The sequence below is a fragment of the Chinchilla lanigera genome, unplaced genomic scaffold (assembly GCF_000276665.1).
Source record: "Chinchilla lanigera isolate Chin_1 unplaced genomic scaffold, ChiLan1.0 scaffold00031, whole genome shotgun sequence".
NCBI classification, from domain to species: domain Eukaryota; kingdom Metazoa; phylum Chordata; class Mammalia; order Rodentia; family Chinchillidae; genus Chinchilla; species Chinchilla lanigera.
The window spans coordinates 11364906-11383812 of NW_004955432.1; the positions used below are offsets into that span (position 1 = coordinate 11364906).

The 18907-nt window shown below is 39.7% G+C and overlaps 1 protein-coding gene across 7 annotated transcripts in view; it reads right to left on the reverse strand.

The window, feature by feature from the left end:
- The window catches only part of Sgce (sarcoglycan, epsilon), a 73316-nt gene extending 54418 nt beyond the window's left edge, over nucleotides 1-18898 (reverse strand). For 5 of the 7 annotated variants that reach the window (XM_005388045.2, XM_005388047.2, XM_013516087.1 and 2 more), the window contains exons 1-2: nucleotides 18670-18898; nucleotides 2429-2536 (exon numbers count right to left, since the gene is read on the reverse strand). In XM_005388045.2, coding sequence (XP_005388102.1) covers nucleotides 2429-2536; nucleotides 18670-18778 — 217 coding nt within the window. In that variant the 5' untranslated portion in view covers nucleotides 18779-18898. The remainder of the gene's footprint in view (nucleotides 1-2428; nucleotides 2537-18669) is intronic. The other 2 variants (XM_005388049.2, XM_005388048.2) reach the window with 1 other exon arrangement.
- Between the last annotated feature and the right edge of the window lie 9 nt (nucleotides 18899-18907).

The window sequence follows — 18907 nt, forward strand, 5'->3', positions numbered from 1 at the left end:
AAGAGATGAGTAGTACATGTTGGAGATTCTAGAGGATGCGGTGCCTTTCATCAAGAATAGCACTGAAATAGATGATTCCATCGGACCTAACAGCTGGTTCAACAGTACTCTTCAGTAAAATCAAACAGGAACAGAACAGAAATGGGGGCAGAAATTCTAGGGATCGTGGTTAAAGAGAAGAGATAGAAAAAACAGAAAGAATGACAGTAATTTAGTGCAAAACTAAACAACGTCCAAAGAAAGAGTCTTTGGGGATCTTTTGTGGGGCCCCAAGAGCCAGGGCAGGTCCCAACACCCTTGGAAATAAGGAAGCAAAGATATAGTGTAGGGCTGGGGATACAGCTCAGCGACACAGCACCTGCCTGGCAAGTGCAAGGTCCTGAGTTCAATTCCTGGTATAAGAGAGAATGAAAGAAAGAAAGAGAGAAAGAGAGAAAGAGAGAAAGAGAGAAAGAGAGAAAGAGAGAAAGAGAGAAAGAGAGAAAGAGAGAAAGAGAGAAAGAGAGAAAGAAAGAAAGAAAGAAAGAAAGAAAGAAAGAAAGAAAGAAAGAAAAGAAAGAAAGAAAAAGAAAAAGAGGGAAGAAGGGAAGAAAGAAAAGGAAGAAAGTAGGAAAGAAAGAAAGAAGAAAAGAAAGAAAGGAATACAATGTAGATCATAAGAGTGATGGACACCTGGGACTCATAACTAGAAAAAAGAACATTAGTTTAAAAAGATGAACAGGGGGCTGGGGATATAGCTCAGTGGCACAAGCGCCTGCCTGGTAAGCACAAGGTCCTGATTTCGATTCCTAGTACAAAAAAAAAATTTTTTTAATGAACATTGGTAAACAGAAAGAGATATATCAGAAAAGCTGTAGATCCTGGCTTGGAAAGGAACCAGCTAAAAAAGGGAAATCAGGAGCGGTTTCTTTAAAGGAACTTGGGAAAATCCACTGAAAATGTCTGCTGAGGTTAGGAGGAAAAGAATTATGAGGCTTAGGTTCTGGAATAAGGACATGTAGTGCCTTCTGAAACAAACGCTGTGATCTTCTCGTGGGAAGTTAGACTGATAAAGTTCTATGCCTTCCTAAAGATATCAGCAGTAAAAACTTCTCTAAGATCACACAGACATTTATGAGTTTGCTTCAAAGACAGCAGGAAGGAAGAGATGTGGGGAATTTTTGTCCTGTGATGAAACATATCTTGAGGAAGAAGATTCCAGCTGAACAATATGATTTGCTGCCAACTATAAAAAAAGTTAGTGACCCTCAACTTCAGAGATATATGAAGAAAATGAGGTAAATCAGAATGACTTCTACAAGTATTCAGCAGGTTTTATCTTATATTGAGGCTATTTTAGCATATAAAATTATTGTTCTTTTAAAAGTATTTTGGGGCTGGGGATAAACCTCAGTGGCATAGTGTCTGCCTGACAAGCATGAAGTTGTGAGTTTGATTCCCAGTACAAATAAAAAAGAGTATTTTAACATTATCATTATCTTTATAGATACTTTGTTACCAAAATTATAAAAGCCAGGCTACTATCAGGCTGATGTTCATGACCACAAATACCCAATACTGGGCGGTAGGACTATAAATTTAGTCATCTAATTAAGAAGAAATATTAAATGAAAGTTCATAATAATAATTAATATTTGAAAATAATTTGTACTTTTATTATTAAGATTTTTTTTCTCTTTCATAAAAATGTATTATTTCAAAGATCATGGGATAATACTGGCGGATATATTTATAAATTGGAAGAAAAATTTAGAAGGATCTGCCTATCATTCCAGGGTCACGTCATCTTCCCAATAGAAAACAAGTGTCAGCTAACTTGATTTTTTTTGTTTTTTGTTTTTGTTTTTCTTCCGGTATCAGGAATCAAACTGACTTTTTTTGTTTTTTTTCTCCGGTACCGGGAACTGAACTCACAACCTTGCGCTTGCCGGGCAGGCGCTTTTGCCGCTGAGCTAAATCCCCAGCCCCTCCCTCAACTAACTATTGAATAGCAAAACATCAATTTGATAGCACAACAAAAGTCATCCAAAATTACACAAGATATTTTATGGCCATTTTACTGTTACAATAAACACTTTTAAAAATTACACATATTAATTTTACCTAATATTTTCCAATGTTATAAATAAGTCATTATAATAACCACAGAAGGACAATTTTTAGAAGTGGTAATCTGGTCACTTGATAAGAGGCAACATAGGTTAAAAACCAGAATAATTTTTCATTACAAAGTTACAGCAAAGGAAAATAGTGGATTAAGAACACAGCGGATCAGAAGTTTTAGAAAATTAGAAAAACAAAATTTCATTTTTTTAGGTTGACTTTTTTTTAAAAATCACACACAGCTAAAAAAGCAAAAGGGATGAGCATTGGAAGCGAACATTTAATTGACTCCCAAAGGAGGTATACATTTACAGCCTAAACTCACCGTCCTTCTGGCCAGCAGCCATTTTTCTGCTGATAACAAAATTGTTGGCCTGTTTGGTCTTCCAGTTAACTGTTCCATTTATGCCATCAGCACAGTTTAATAAAAAAGCTTTTCAGAATAAAACAAATGCACAAAAAAAAAACAAAACGAAATTAATGTCAAATTAAAATGACTATCACAGATCACCTACTATCAACTGGGATCAGATTGCTTCCAGCCAAGCTAAGCTGGCTGATAACTCCAGCCAGCAAATGTTTGTTGTATGCCAATACAATGAACTGTATGAGGATAACAGGAAATAAGACACAGTCACCCCCCGCCCAAGGACCTTACAATCTGTGAGGACTGGTTATTTATGTGCAGGCATTATATAATAAAACAATACACATAAGCCAAAGTGCTATAAGAACCAAAGGAGGAGAAACTGTCTCTGGCTAGCAATGTCGCATTAAATAAATTCACAGTTGAGTTGAAAACATTACACTAGCAACAAGGAATAGGATTAGAGTTAAAGATACTAAACAGGGGGCTATCATAAAAGTGTAGGGTAGTAGTCAAGTTAAATCAACAGCAAAGTAAATGTAGCACCAGTTACAAGATACATGGAGATAACACTGACAATACTTTTTCAAGTGGTTGGATTAAGGGGTAAAGGAAAATCAAAGATGGTTCTGAATTTTTTACCTAAGAGGATACAGGACAATGATAATTAGGAGCTCAGGAGCAAGGTCAGCTTCAGGAGAAAGACAGTGAGTTTAACATGAGGTATGTTAAATTTAGGGTAGCAGGTCACCAAGGTAAAACCAGTTAGGAAGAAGATGGTAACAGAGCTTTGTTCATAAGAAAATATGATGGGGCAATTGATGCAGATTTGATGTTCTCCAAAGTCCCGGTGCAATTTCTTAAAGATAACATACCCCATGGTAACACATACTAGGCCCTCGAGCACAAAGTGATCTGGAGCACACATACACACACTCATGTTGTTGACTGATTCTTCAATCCTGTTCCTCTTCATCCAAACTGCCAATCTCTCTGCTTGCTGTCCAATTTTCCATCCTTACCTCCCCCCTCCCCTGGTACTGGGAATCGAACTCACAACCTTGTACTTGCCAGGCAGGCGCTGTGCCACTGAGCTAAATCCCCAGCCCCCCATCCTTACCTTTCAGATTTGAAATATTTGGCTATTATTTTTCTGACAGCAACATTAGCCCTCCATCCCATTCTCCCTTCCTTTGAGGTCAATTTTAGCTAAGTTCCAACTGACTTTAGCACAGCCCAAAAATCCACTCAGGTCCACCCCACAGAAATGTCCTAGCTCCTAATGAAAGCATGCATCAAAAGCAGGAGGGGATAGTTACACAGAAAACCATGTTAATCAACCCACTTGTAGCTGGGTGTGGTGGCACAGCCTGTAATCCCTGCACTCAGGAAGCTGAGGCAGGAGGATCACTGCAAGTTCGAGACCAGCCTGGGCTACAAAGTGCGCTCAAGGCCAGCCTGAACTGCATAGTGAGACCCTGTCTCAAAAAGACCAAAAAAATCAACCCACTTGTATATCAAAAGCAGAGAACAAATCAGCAAAGAAAGAATAAAAAGATGGTCAGAGAAGTTGGATAATAAGCATCTGAAGTGTCACATATGCCAATGTAAGGGGGCTGTCAGGGATGTCACAAAGGACAATGTAATCAACACCCTCATTTATTGCAAAAAAAGGTCAAACAGGATGAGGGCTTAGAAAAGACCACAAGCTTTGAAAAGTGAGAAGTTACTGGTGGCTCCTTGAAAAGTGTAGTTCCAATAAAGTGGTGCGAGCACGAGCCAAATTGCAAAGGGCCAAGATGTGGATGTTGAAAGTACAGTTCATCTTTTTAAGAGTGCTGTGCAGTCAAAGAAAGCAAAGAGACAAAACTGAGGAGGAGAGAAGGCGTGGTTATTTCAGCAGGGGGAAACTTCAATTTTTGTATATATGCCAAGGAAAAAGCAGGAAAGAGACTAAAGATAAAGAAAAGAGTCATTACTGATGAGACACAGTCCAAAAAAAAACAGAATGGACAGGACCACGTATGTACAGTACAAATGAAGAGAATGTGTCAGGGATGAAAAGGGACAAGACAGAAACCAGAAACTTTTCCTGCGGTACAGCAAAGTTAGTGACCAAGGAGCTCCCCACCTTCATAAATCAGAGATGAAGTGTATATTTCCACTGCAAACTAAATTTCTGAATTTTGGCCAGGCATGGTGGCACACACCTGTAATCCCAGCACTCAGGAAGCTGAGGCAGGAGGATCATTGCAAGTTTGAGACCAGCTTGGGCTACAAAGTTAGCTCAAGGCCAGCCTGAACTGCATAGTGAGACCCTGCCTCACCAAGACTAAAATAAAATAAAATTCTAAATTTTGAACTTAAACTTCTGAGAAATATAAAGTTCTCCTTTAAAATGAAAGAGAAATACAATTCAAAACCCAGGTTATTAAAAACAGGTTATTAAAAAAAAAATAAGGTGATCATTTCTGTGATAATGTGGAAGGCAAATCAAAGGCCCTAGCACCCCAACAAATAATGTGTTGGTATTCAATTTTCTAAACTACATAAGTTTAAGTACACTATATCCACTGAATGATCAGTCTTAGGAATGACTTGCCTAGTAGATCATTTAATTTGCTTAATAATAACTGAAATTGTATACTTTTAAATCTAGATGAAAAATACAATAGGTATTTCCTAATAATTTAAGCTAAAACATGAGAAATGTTAATAGTGTTTTATGGCATGATACTTTTTCCCAGGAATCTCCTCATCATGAGGTTCCAAAGGTAACATGCTGGTTATTTAAAACTCATCTGAGCTGGGCATGGTGGCGCATGCCTGTAATACCAGCACTCAGGGAGGCTGAGGCAGGAGGACTGTTGCAAGTTCACGGCCAGCCTGAACTGCATAGCAAGACCCTTTCTCAAAAAGGCAACAACAAAAAAAATCATCTCAAAAATACATATTCACCTGTACTTCAAAAAGATACATGATAAAATGTACACACATTCATGACACCACCATAGAGAGTCCAGGTAGGTGGGTTACACGATATCATTAAATGATTCTCATACACAGCTATGAGCTCTAGAAGGTTAAGAAAAGACCCACAGAATCTAAAGGAATATGAGATATTTGTCCTTTGAACTCAAAACCCTACCCTTCCTCCTTCCAACTGGTTTGCAAATACAGTTGACTTGAAAAAAAAACATGCAAGTCACTGCTTGACAGTGGGAGAGCTCAACCCAGAAGGACAGTAAACAGGTGGCTAAGTTCTTCTCCAGGACATTCCAAGGAGCAATAATGTATACGTGGACCTTGCGATCAATATTTAGGCTTAACTTCCGTGCATCACTAGATCCTAACCAAAGTACATTCACACATGTTGCCTAATTCCATCCTGATGAAACCAGTAAATCTATCAATGCGTCTGGAGATTATAAGCACTTAATCTTAAGGCCAAATAGAGTTAATACTGAAAACAAGCAGACACTCTCTGGAATGGCCCACTTCTCTGTGGACTGCGTAGTTATCACAAAGGAAGAATGCGCGGCGTGCCGAGCAGATCCTATTTTGTTTTTTCCTTCATTCCAGCACAGCAGTTCTCAGAATATGTTGTACATAAGAATTAACTGTTCAGAGAAATAGATCCAAAACTACTATATTCACATACTGTGCGTTATGGGTAATTGCTAGGAATTGCTATGCTTAGAGGAATTGCTAGGGTAACTTTAAATCTATGAAATTTTTGTCTTAGACTCTTGCTTTTAGAATTTGACTAATGCCCCTAAGATTTAAGTCATTTCATATCCTTGGCTAGTGAACTAATATGTAATTGTTTGTATTTCCTGGATATCATATAAGGACAGTCTGACTGGCTAATATAGGACGTAAAAAGCAAATCTGACAGGTGTCTCTCGATTGTTTAAAAAATGGTGGATAAAATAATTTAAATACATCTCCATAGATTTAGCTCTCTTTTAAGGACAGTGTTGCTTTGAGCATGTCCATTTTTTACAAGTTCACATTGGTCCATATAAAGTGTGATTCTGACCACAGAAAACTGGATCCCTATCAATTTAAATAAAAGAATCACTTTGTTGGCTCTACTCTGCAGGCAATGTCACTGGAGTCAAAACACAATGCCACAGACAATGCAGCTGCTTAAACCTTCAAGTCCTACATCTCCTGAGAAAAATCTCAGGTACATGAAAATCACTATTTTTAATTGGGTGTCCAAGGTAACGGGTGCACGCCACTAACTTTCTGAACAGAAAATGCCTGTAACCTGTACACTAACAAACAGCGTACTCACTGGAAAAGGCATTTTGTTGATTTATCGTCATTAAAAAAAGACCAATGCAATTTTTTTTCTGTGAGAATAAATTTCCTTAAGAAGGGAAAATGTCACTCAATTTTAAAATATTTTTCCTATGCACAATATTTCACAATTAAGTCTGATGTGTAAAGAAATGTCAGTCCATAGAAACTGGCCTTTGGACTAACAAAGCTAACAGTCAATCCTCAGAAATCTTAAAAGGAAGGAGAATTCCACTGTGTTCACCAGCATCGTGATAATCTCTGCCACAGTTATTCCCAGGTTTGAGTTTTGCTCTCATACACAAATACAAAAGCAAAGGATATCGTGCATCCTGCATTTACATAGCCCAAAGGAAGAAAACATTCGTACACCCAGCTGGGATACCAGTGTACACAATATAAGCAACTGTTCAATGCTTCCCTTCCAAAATAACCAAAGTCTGAATTAATGCAAAGGTGGATGACATGCTCTCAAGTTCCCTGGAAACCACATAGCACTGAAAGTTTGAGTCTTCAGATTCTGTGATTCATCTTGAGTCTCACAGCGGCATGATTCCATTCCATCTGGCCTGAAGGATGGAGGAAACGCTCTCTGAAAAGATGTTACTTCTTCCCAAGACTGAGTAATTTGCAGACTAGGGGAAGATAGCGTTGCTATTTAACAAAAGCAGCTGAAGAGCCGCGAGTAGTGACTGATTGCTGATGAGCTAATCAGACTGTCAAGGGTAGAAATAATAAATAATAACTTCCCCAGCCATCACTGTCCAAGTAAACAGCAGGACATGCCAAATGAAATTTAATCTGATTAACACTTACCTGAGAACCAAACTGTCAAACCTTTCTTTGTTCCCTGATGTCTCTTTTCATATTCTAGTCTGGGGGAATCAGACTTTATCTCCAAGAGTGCGGTCTCTAGCTTACATTGCCCCTATCTCTTCCTGTCTCTCACCCTCCACCCTGCAAAGTAGCTGTTTTGCTGTTCTCTTCCTTTACGCAACTCTTCTTAACACTTTTAAAATTGCTTCTTCTATTAAAAATTCTTTACATATGCTTCTCTACAAAAAAAGTGACTGGACTATCACTGCTTACCATTAGCGACCACGTTTTGAGTGCTAAGTACTAAATAACTACAGCAAAAAAAAAAAAAAAGGGGGGGGGGGCTGGGGATTTAGCTCAGCGGCAAAAGCGCCTGCCTGGCAAGCGCAAGGTCATGAGTTCGGTTCCCGGTACCGGAGAAAAACCGAAAAAATAAATAAATAAATAAACTAAATAACTACAGCAAGATTTTTTACACATACTAACTCCGTCTTTAACATAAACTATGTGAAATACTAGTAGTAGTTCCATTTTACAATGAAGAAAAGCCTGAGGACATTATGTAACTTATCATGGGTCATAAGTTAATTGAGTGGCAGAGTAGGATCTTTAACCCATTTTGTGGCTGACTGCATAGTCTCGTACATATCCAAATAGTTAAATAAGAAAGCACTTTTTATACCATACACTTTTATGTCACTTGAGAGATATTATTATTATAATTACAGATGTCATCTTCAACTTCTTTTTCTCTCTAGAAATAATAAATTGCCCTGACTGGTCAATTAGAAAGAGCTGGCACTAAGGCACTGCCACTGCTACGCAGGAAAAAATTCTATGTACTGCGTACCAAAAACAAAACAAAACAAAACAAATAAACAACATTTCACTGAAAGAGGAAAAGAAAAATGTTAGTGAGATCTTACGGAGGGAGGGCAGAGGCTTTGCTGAGAATGCCCCACCACAACCTCTGCAAGAGACTCGTAGGAGAAGTGTCAGAAAGACTCCAAGACTGCCGGAAGACGCAGCCTGCAAGCAATCTTTTTCCAACAGAAAAGCCTGGCTGGGCAGAACACAAGCAATTATTTCCTACTATTAAAAATGATTCAAATTTTATAATTTTTATAATTATTTATAATTAGTACAACCTAACAGCTTAGGTAAAATGGAAAGTTAAAAAAAAAAACAAAACTGGACTACAGAATGGCAGTGTTTCTATGGAAACAGTGTCTGGGTTCAGACCCCAGATTCTGTCCATCCGGCAAGTTCTTGTGCATCCCTCAGCTTCCTTAGCTGGAAGGAATAGAGCAAGACCCACAACACAAAAGCCTTGTGAGTGTTAAATGAGATGCTATATTGAAACCCTTTAGAAGAGTGTTTAGCCTGTCATATATCCTCGAAACAGAACTATTTTTATATTTACTTTTCAACTCATTTGAAGAACAATTTAGACTTCTTTCAATGTGATTTTTGCAAAAGAAAACTTCAAATGAAAAAAATATCACCAGAGCCGGCATTCTATGGCACTCTCATTTTTTCCATGATCAGGGCAATTAAAAATGATGTTTCAGTGGCAGAAAGGACTCAAGAGTGGATACTACTGGGGCACTGCCAACAGCCCTGCAGCTCCCATCATACCAGACGCTACTCTGAGGCTCCCCGCAAGGGCTCAGAAGACAGCAGCCCAGAGAGCTGTCCTTCCCAGCACCGAGCCGAGGCCGACCACCTGGGAGCTCCGCTCCAACCCTACTAAGGAAAGCCAGATATAACAAGACATGCATTTGATATGCATCCTCCTTCACACTTATAAAATCTAATGTATTTATCATAAGGAAGTAACACCACAAAGCAAAAGAATGCATGTGCACAAGATGCAACTTTGTACTAAACATACTAGCAAAACTGGGTAGAAAATTAAATAGCCAATATAAGAAGGAGTGTCTTCATAGAACAGTTAATATAGCTAATAGTTACTAGGGAAGGTCACATTTCTCTAGGTAGTTTTTGCTAGTTTGTTCAGATAGCCTGTGAAGAAAAGTTTGAGTGTCCCCTCCTACAGACACTCTTATTTCAGAAATACTGGATGAAAAAGTAGCTCCCAAAGCCCTTCAACAAAGGGATACATAACATGCGTTTTCGTTCCCATCCACACATCATTACAATCTAATGTCCTCATCGGTAAAATGCAGGACCGTTCTAAAATTCACAGAGTTAGTGAAAGGCAGAATGCAAAACGGTAAGCACTCTGTGAAATCTAGCGTCATAGTGCAATCTAGTGGATAAGGATCCAAAGGCAAGGTATACATAGGAGCTATGGAGAACAGGGAGGTAAAGCTGCAAGAAAAACATTCTGCTCAAAATAAACACATCATAACACTTCCATGAACTTTCCAATTAAGAAACCTCTACAAGAGAAATCCTCTCATATTGGGTGTTTGTTTTTGAATTGCTATTAACTTACTTTATTGCAGAAGCCAGGCGGACTGACTGTAATAACATTCTAGCAAGTACAGCATGCAAGGCAGAAGCTATAAAAGTGCTCGTGTCTCTGAGCTTTTGCATCGATGCCACTGCCGAGGGCATTCATGCCTGATAGCGCTTCATGCTTCTGTACTGAATGCATATGTGACATATTTATGCACACAAACATCTATGTGCCATTACAGTGTGATTCCTGCTCTTTTCACTTAGTATGTATCTCGAATCTGTTTACATAACACCACATGCTAAGCTTGCATAGCTTTCTGTGATGGGCCAAATCACCGTTTATCTACTGTCACCTTGAACTCAGCCAGACCAGCCCAGGACTTGTGATCTTTCCCTTACAATCTAACCCTCTTCAGCATTGTTTGACCCTGAATGGGGTGAGATCTGCCCTCATGCAGATGACAGAAATCCCCAAATCATCCTGAACATCTCCGCCTCACAAACGCACCCCAAAATGCAATCCAAGAATTTGTCAATTTTATCCTCTCAAAAATATCACTCCTCTTTTCACTGTCAGCACCCCAGCCCAGAAGGTCATCCGGTGTATCCTAGAATACTGCAGCCTTCAGAGGGTCAGCTGTGATCTATTCACACCCTGCAATCTTATTACAAAGCAGCTAAAGTACACTTTTTGAAATGCAAATCTGATATTGTCCTGCCTAAACCCCTCCAAGATTGCCTGTTGGTCTTGGTCTAAAGATGAAACTCTCTAAACTGGTCTGCCAGGTCCCTCGGCCCCTGAGCTGCATGCCTTTCATACACCGTCCTTCTCTTTCTGCCCCAGCCTCCTTGGACTTCTCTCAGCACTCGTACTATCTGTCCCGGGCACTCCATCGGCTGCTTTTTTTTTTTATCTCAAATCTAGCTTCTCCCTTCAGGTCACTAACCTTTATTCATCCTTCACTTCTGACTGCTTGCTTGGAAAAGCCCCCCAAATCTGGCCAAATCCCCTATTTAGACATTCTAGTAATATGTGTAGAACTTAGCAGAAGAGTAGTATCACATGTGTAATCATTTGATTAATCATCACAAAGATTAATCTTGAATAAATTATTTGATTAATCTTCATCAATTCCACTAGTACAAAAAGTTCTATCCTGGTCACGACCATGTGTTTATTCCCCAGCGTCTCAAAATCACTCAACACTCCAGGGCCCTCATAACTCAATATTCCCCCCACAAAAAAATAGAAGAATCATTAATTTATAAGGATGACCAAGTTTTTTCTAGTTTTCCATTATCATCAATATTAAAATAAACATTCGTATCTGCTAGTACTTTCACTAGGGTATCTGTAAGCTAAACTTTTGGAAGGAAAATGGTTAGACCAAAAAAAAAAATGTGTATTTCAGACTCTGATAAAATGTATCAGACCTGCTGTATTTCCACTTCTACTATACTAGTCTTTGATTAGAATGAACTGGGCAACTACCGGAAAATGAAAGATGTTAAAGGTGTTACATGATTAACTATTTCATTGGAGAGAAAAGCCCGGTCATTTTACCCTATCCTGAAAAACACTAATTTGCTGTGAAGGAAAGACTGAAAACTTTGAAGCTCATTTCTGCTATTCTTTTTCATGCAGAGGTGAAGAGCAACTATACTTTCAGGACTGCTGTTGAAGACATAGGAAACTAAAGTATTTCACTTTAACGCCTGTAGGAAAATTAACTGTGCTGTCTTCTTTCAAATTCGCAGTGAACCCCTCAATCTCCATAATAATCAAAGTGGTGGCTAGATGAATAAGTGAAAAGCTAAAGAATGGGAAAGACTTACACACAAGCTGTCTAACTCCTAAACATTCTTTAAAGGCACAGCTTCATTTGTCAGAAGAGAAAGTCTGTCCTTCTATGTCACAACAGATGCTTCGGCGATTCCCGTGGTACATGCTGCCAAAGACCCACTCTAAAAATCTGATTAGTCTAAGGTAATTAGACGGAAAGTGAAATGTGCTAAGGATAAGTGATTTATAAACAATACAAGGCATTTAAACCACTATTACATACATATTGCATGAAAAGTGCTAGATGCAAAATTCTACCAGAGTAACCGAAAAAAAGAGCACCTCAGCTTTTACCAACGTGTCCCTGCTTCCGGGAATATAACCATAATCATGACAGCAAAGAACGCTTTGACGCTACCAACTTGTTTCCTGAGATAACTTCTATAAATTTTAAGACTCAACCTTGGGGATTATTACTTCCCCAGCACAGCAGCAAGCGCAGCGTCCGAAGAATTGCCAGAAGCCACCCACAGTATCCGGTGAGTGGCTGTAAAGCCAGAACCTCACCTTTGAGGGGTTATCTCTTGAAATCCGAGCTCAGCCCATGAATGTTTGTGGCATCTCTAGCCACTGGAAAGTGACCCATCACTAGTTGTTCTGTTCAGTACTACAATTCCACAAAAGTGCATGGCACTTTTACAAGAGAGAGAATAAAAGGACGAGAAAGGTGTTCAACATTTTAAAATATACTTCCTATGGTCAGAGTGACACTGACTCTTTTTCTGACCTAAGCACTGGAGTGGAGAAAGTTCTGGCTGTGCAGGAGTCAAAGCAGCACGCGAAAGTTGGTTAGAAAAGGTGAGAGAAGAACTGTCTCTCCTTTCTTCTCCCCTCGTGGAGTCCCCCGTCCTCTGCTGTGTCCCGGGCATGAAAAATGGTAAACAGTTTCTAAGGAGTGAGAAGTGCTGCTCTGAAGAGGGGTCCAGAAAGGCAGCCCTCCGTCCTCCACAAATTCATTTCTAGCAGTTGCATTTTTCAGAGTCAGATATGGCAATCAAAATACATAATCAACAGGCAGACGGATATACAGGCAGGAAAGATCTGCCCAAGACTGAAAATGTGTGTGCCCACAGGGGGCGGGGGGGCGGGGGTCATGCACCAGGCAAACCTGACGTGGAGCGAAGTTAAAGAGTAGGTATAGAAGGCACTTATGATGGAAAGGTTTCATTTTGCTATCAAAAACCAGAAATTGTAACCGTAAGGCTTGCAAAGAGAGGTAGGATAGTGCAAGGGGGCAGGGGCAGTTACTGAAGGGACAACTGCCCCGTATTTCACCCTGGGGGAGAGGCAGCTGAGAACTGAGCCGTTCTGGGCTGGCTGCCAGCATCATGCCCGCTCCCTGCTTCCCTGGCAGCCCTGGACACCCCAGCATCCATGGCCACGCTGCCTGAGAAGCCAGCTCTAAGAGACAACAAGCAACATCAGAGAAAGCAAAAAGCACGCCACTGTGCAAGGAGCAAAAACATCTTGTATTTTCTTCTCGGATTTTGATGTTTGAAATGGAATGGGAGACAGAAGAGAGAAAATGTTAAATTACCCTGTTGCAGCTATTTTCAAGAGATTAACTCCTGGTATTTAAGTCCAGTCTTTGTAGACAGTTTATCAGAAAAAAAAAAAAAATGTTTCTATCACAAGTATCTATATTGACTGCATTAAAATGCTACCATAGCCTTCAAATTAAATGCTGCAAGAAAGGTGACTGTTTCTGCTATCTTAAAAGACTAGAAGAAGCAAGGTGGATTTTGGGGTGCAGTTGCACGAACGGTTAGAAAAGTCTTGTGTTGAAATTTACGTGCACCTTTCACCTACTGATGTTGGGTCTGCTTCCCCAAACAGAAGGGAGTTCCTCTCCACTTTTACTCTGCTGAAGCTAAACACTTCCAGACCCTTTGAGGATACCTCCTAGGACAGAAACGCCAGACCTCTCACCATCCCCGTACTGTCCTGGAAGTTGTCTTATGTGTCAGTGTCTCTCTTCAGATGTGCTGGATAGAATGGACACAGTCCTACAGGTGTGGTTGATTAGAGCAAGGTACTATTAATTTTTGTGATATATGGACACTGTACTCTTAGCAAAACCTAACTCCTTTTTTTTTGGCCGCTGGTTATTATCATTTTTCCTAAAGAACTGGCAGCATACAATGTTCCTCCTTTCTTTCACACCAATGAATTATGATGCATTTACTGTATAAAGTATCATTTTGCTTTCAGCATAGCACTGTACCCTATTTAAACAGTGTTTAGCTCTAAATTCTATCATCTACTTATAACAGTTATCCTTTGTCCAGACACCCATGAATTTTAAAGTGAGCCTCTAGACTGCAAAAATCACTCACACAAATGTTAAAGAGGAGAATACCCAGGGCAAAGGTTTGTGACCCTACCAGCGTTACTCTCTAACTCAAACCCAGTAACCCACACTGGCCGGTGCTGGTTTCAGCCTGCTCCGGTTCACACAGCAATGCTGATTGTGCTACATGCCATCTCCCTCCCAAGAGCAGCCTGCAACCTTGAAAACTGTTCACTGAAAGCAATATTCACTTATCTTTCAAAACAAAGAATGAAAGATCTATACATATTAAAATCACACTAATATTAAAATATGCATGCACACGGAGCAAAGCTCAGAAGAGAAGGACCATTGCAAGTGTTTGTTCTAGGGTCAGGCTATGGAGAATTGGGGGGAAAGGTGTTGTTTGTTTTTTGTTTTAATTCAATATTGCCTCTAATACAGTTACAGTGTTCAAAAGAGAAAACACTGGAAATTACACAGAGAGAATTTAGCTTAAAAGCGATCCAGGTGAAACAGCTTTAAAAGCACTAAGACTATCTGTTGCTACCAACCTGAAAACTCTTAAGTAGAAAAACAGTCATTTGAAATGACTTGTTGATACCTAGGAACACTGGGCTCTGTTTTTCTTTAAATTACGCACTGCTGATTAGACTTAATATTTCTAGAAACGGGGAGCTAGCAGATCGGAGACCTAGCTCCTAAAGTATAGGCAATGTCTGGATTGTGTGCGTGTTTGTCTGTCTGTCTCTGCTGCAAAGGTTAGAATAGTATGGAATGAAAAAGTCATCATGCTGATATATCTATAAAGGTTTGGACTGAAACACAGCGAAGTGCAAAGCCTCCCCTTTCAGCCCAAAAATCTCTAACAGACATAAGCTCATATTATCTATTCACCCACAGTCTTTTTCACACTAAGATTAGGAGCTAAAATGCAGGATAGTATATGCATTTAGGTGTCGAGAAAAGACATATGGTAAGGTAAGTGTTTTTTTTAAAGGAGTAGGTAGCGTAAGTATGGACAACTAGTAGAAAAGCAAAGCAAAGGGGCTAGTTATTTTGGAGAAAATGCGTGCAATCTATAAACACCACACTTACCAAAATCAGAGACATCTGGTTACTTGGTCTGAAAATTTTTTTTAACAATCCAGGATTTCTTCACAGTTTCAGTATTTTCTTTAAAGGGTGATTTTCATCACCTGGAGAACTAGTTGATCTATGTTTGTCTTTACCTCTTCACGGTTATCTCTACCTAGTTTTTATGGTGCCCTTCTCAGCTGTTTTCCATGTCTTTCAGACAAGTGATAATTCCACTTTGTTTAGAAATATAATTTTCCCACCATACTCGAAGTTATGCTAAATACACGAGGTATAACAACAGCTATTAGGTTTGTGGGCAAGTGTTATAAAAATGGGTAAAATAAGCTATATGAAGTCCAGTTATTACTTGACAACTGAAAACACGACTTTGTTAAGAAATAAATTTGCCTACTACACTGGAAATTAAGTCAAATACAGGTAGTAAATCAGCAGGTTCATAGATCTATAGCATACTGTCATCAGAAAATGTATAAAATATCCCAAAAGAAAGTCTGCTTATTATGACATATGAAAATTCTAGTTTGTTTTAAAATACCAATTTCCCACTCCCCTATAACTTAACCTAAATACATGAGACTAATTACCAATTTCATAGATGTGGCAGATTGTTATAAAACAGGTAAAATGTCTACATAGAAAATCTAGTTATTACATGACAATTCCATTTTGTTTTGAAATATAATTTTTCCACCATAGCGGCATTTTAAAATATAGGTGGTAAAGCAACAGCTTGATAGATCCAAAGCAAACTCTTATACAAATGGATAAAATACCCAAACACAAAGCTCAGCTATTATTTAGTAAAGGAAATAATGTATACTAACACTTCCTTTGCTTTGCATTTAACCTCGTGTGCAATAGATCAAAACAGTCAACATGGGGAAGCAAAATCAGAGAAAATTCAAAATTCGCTTAGATATTAAATGTCAAAACAGTGTCCAAAGCTCTTATATACTAATACACATTGGGGTTTTTATTGGTTGTTAAAGGGTTTTTTTGTTGTTGTAATATCTAAAGTATTAATGTTAACTGTCATTTTCAACATTGCTTTGTTGTTTTAGCAAAAAAGTTTTACTTAAAATACCTATTGACGCTGCTATTTCCTTCTGAAAATTATATTTCTAAGCAAAATGAAAATTTCTATATGCAGAGGAATATTTTGTAACAATGAAATATACCAAAATGATAATTATGTGTACATTACAATAGTGAGATCAGAGAAAATTCTATTGTTTTCGGGATTTAAATATATGTACTGAGGCTATTCACTTGAAGTTGCTTTTAGAAAAATCAAATTAATGGTATATCCTTTAAAGAAAACTCTCCAAATGTAATATTATTTTATACTTCAAAGCTATTTAGGAAGCAACCGAGGAAAATGAATTTGATCCTGTTTTTAATTTTTAGAAAGTATACCTCTGACCCTACAAAAAAATATAAATTCTTTAGATACCTATGTGAGAACAAAATCTGCAAAAGCGCACGCTGTAATATTTACCAGCACAATTGCAGGGTGAAGAGGTTACAGGTGCCCTGGATTTTCTTTACATTTCTCTCTCTCTGTATTTTGGACAATGATAAGGAATTGCTTTTACAATGATAACAATACTAATAATGCCCTCTTTATTTTTTTAACCCAAAAAATCCTGGGTAACATTTTGAAATGAAAAGAAGTCAAACTGATTCAAACTTCGAAAGTCTTGGATAGATTTTTTAAACTTGAATTTTCCTTACTTTTCATCTACACTAGTTTTTCATCTCATTGTTTTGAGAAAAAAAGTTCTATCCATTAACAACTAGATAAAGGAACTACGCAGGAAAACTATGACCGCTAAGTATCTAACAGTCAAGCAGTCACTCTACCAAATATATGAAATCCTCAAATTATTATATCCTGCGAAGAGGGGTAAACAAACATTCACAGATTACATTAAAAAACACTTTATAAAACTATATTGCGTTCACCCAATTTCCTAGAAAAATGGCTTTCATTGTTGGAAATATGCACGTTACTCAGCTTTCTGATGGTTAAGGTTTTATTTCTAAAAAAATGCAAGGTCTCAGCAAAATGAACTGATTTTGCTCCTTCATGGAAGGCTCGCTTTTTGAGCGCGATCTCTTCCACTCTGTCATGTACAATGGGCCAAATTCTTACTTATCCTGTAAGCATAAAATAAAGCTGCAGCAGCGTTAGTGAAATATACTAAATTTTGGTCTTCAAAGACGGATACGTTTCATCTGTGTTTCAGAAATCTAACTCAGTTGTAGACAATTTGATTTTTCCTTCTAACTCGAAAACTTCTTTCACTAAGATTAGTTTTCTTAGCGCCTAACACTTTGAGGGGATTACAAGGGAATCCGTGTTAGGTTTTATTTAGAATCCTTCTTCATCCGTATTTTTGGGCTTTGTAACTAACCGCAGTTTTCCCTGGCGTAAAAAACACGTATGTTTATATGTATAAATTCTCGCAAATACTGGAGGCAAAACCTCGCCAACCGGCTTCAAAAGATTTGTGCATTTACCAAGACTAAAATGCATTCATTCACCCTACAAGATTTAGCAAAATGTAATGTTGCAGGGGTGCACGAGGTCTCTGCGCAAAACCTCGCAATCACCACCAAAAATCCGTCGCTGGGAGCCTTTAGAGTCCCACAAGCGTGCTGGAAGCATCCCCAGCTGTTTTGCATTGGTTTTGCTTTCTCAAAATAACACCCTTGGTAGGGGCAACCGGTGCTGTTTGCATCGTCTCTCGGGCTCCCAGCCGAGGTTGACCCTGACCTGAACGCCCCTCTTGGTTCCCGGCATTTCAGGACTCCGCGTCCCCGATCGGTAAAACCAAAGGAAAACAGCATTTCCGCCATGGAGAAATGCGCTTAAAAAGAGGGAAGAATCGAGTCTTTTTAATGTCACATTTTTGTCTCCTGTCTCGCTCAGATTCGAGAAAAGGCGAAAAAAATGTATTTGTGTAGACAAGGACGCTGATTGATACCCGCTTTCCTCGCGCAGCATCTAGGCCCAGGAGCCTCAAGCGCGGGGTAATGCGCCCCACCCCGCGCAAAAGAACGGGGCTCGACCCCCAGGTTGTGGCTGGTGGGATCGAGAGAAACCCCCCGCGGGGGCTGGAAGTGGGGAAGGGGTGCCTGGAAAAGAAGCCAGAGATGAAATTTTTTGCGCCTGCTAAACAGGGAGGGGCCCGCGGGGGCGCGGAGAGAAAGAAAAGGCCAGGGGTCAAGCCTGGGGTGGGCTCAGTGGAGCTGGGAAGTGGGGTGCGGGGTGTCCTGGAGGAGGGGTGCGATGAGCACCAAGAGGGGCCAGCGCCCACCGGGCGCGCCCGGATACCCGAAGCCGGGAGGGGGAGGGGAGGCGGTGGCCTGGTAGCCCCGGGACCTCCACGTCGCGCGCAGGCCACTAACCTGTCAGTAAGAATGTGCCAGTGGTCGCGGGGCTCATCCTTCGTGTCCCCCGACCCTGCCTCGTCCAAGCACAGGGGTCTCCCAGCGCCCACCACCGGGGCAATTGCATTCTTGGCCTGCTTAGGCCGGCCGTGCTGGATTCTCCCCTCCCCTCCTTTTCTTCTTTTCTCCCAGCTTGGCCAGTTCAACATCAGCATCCAGCACCATCACCCCCCTTCTTGATCCCTTGCTCCCTCTA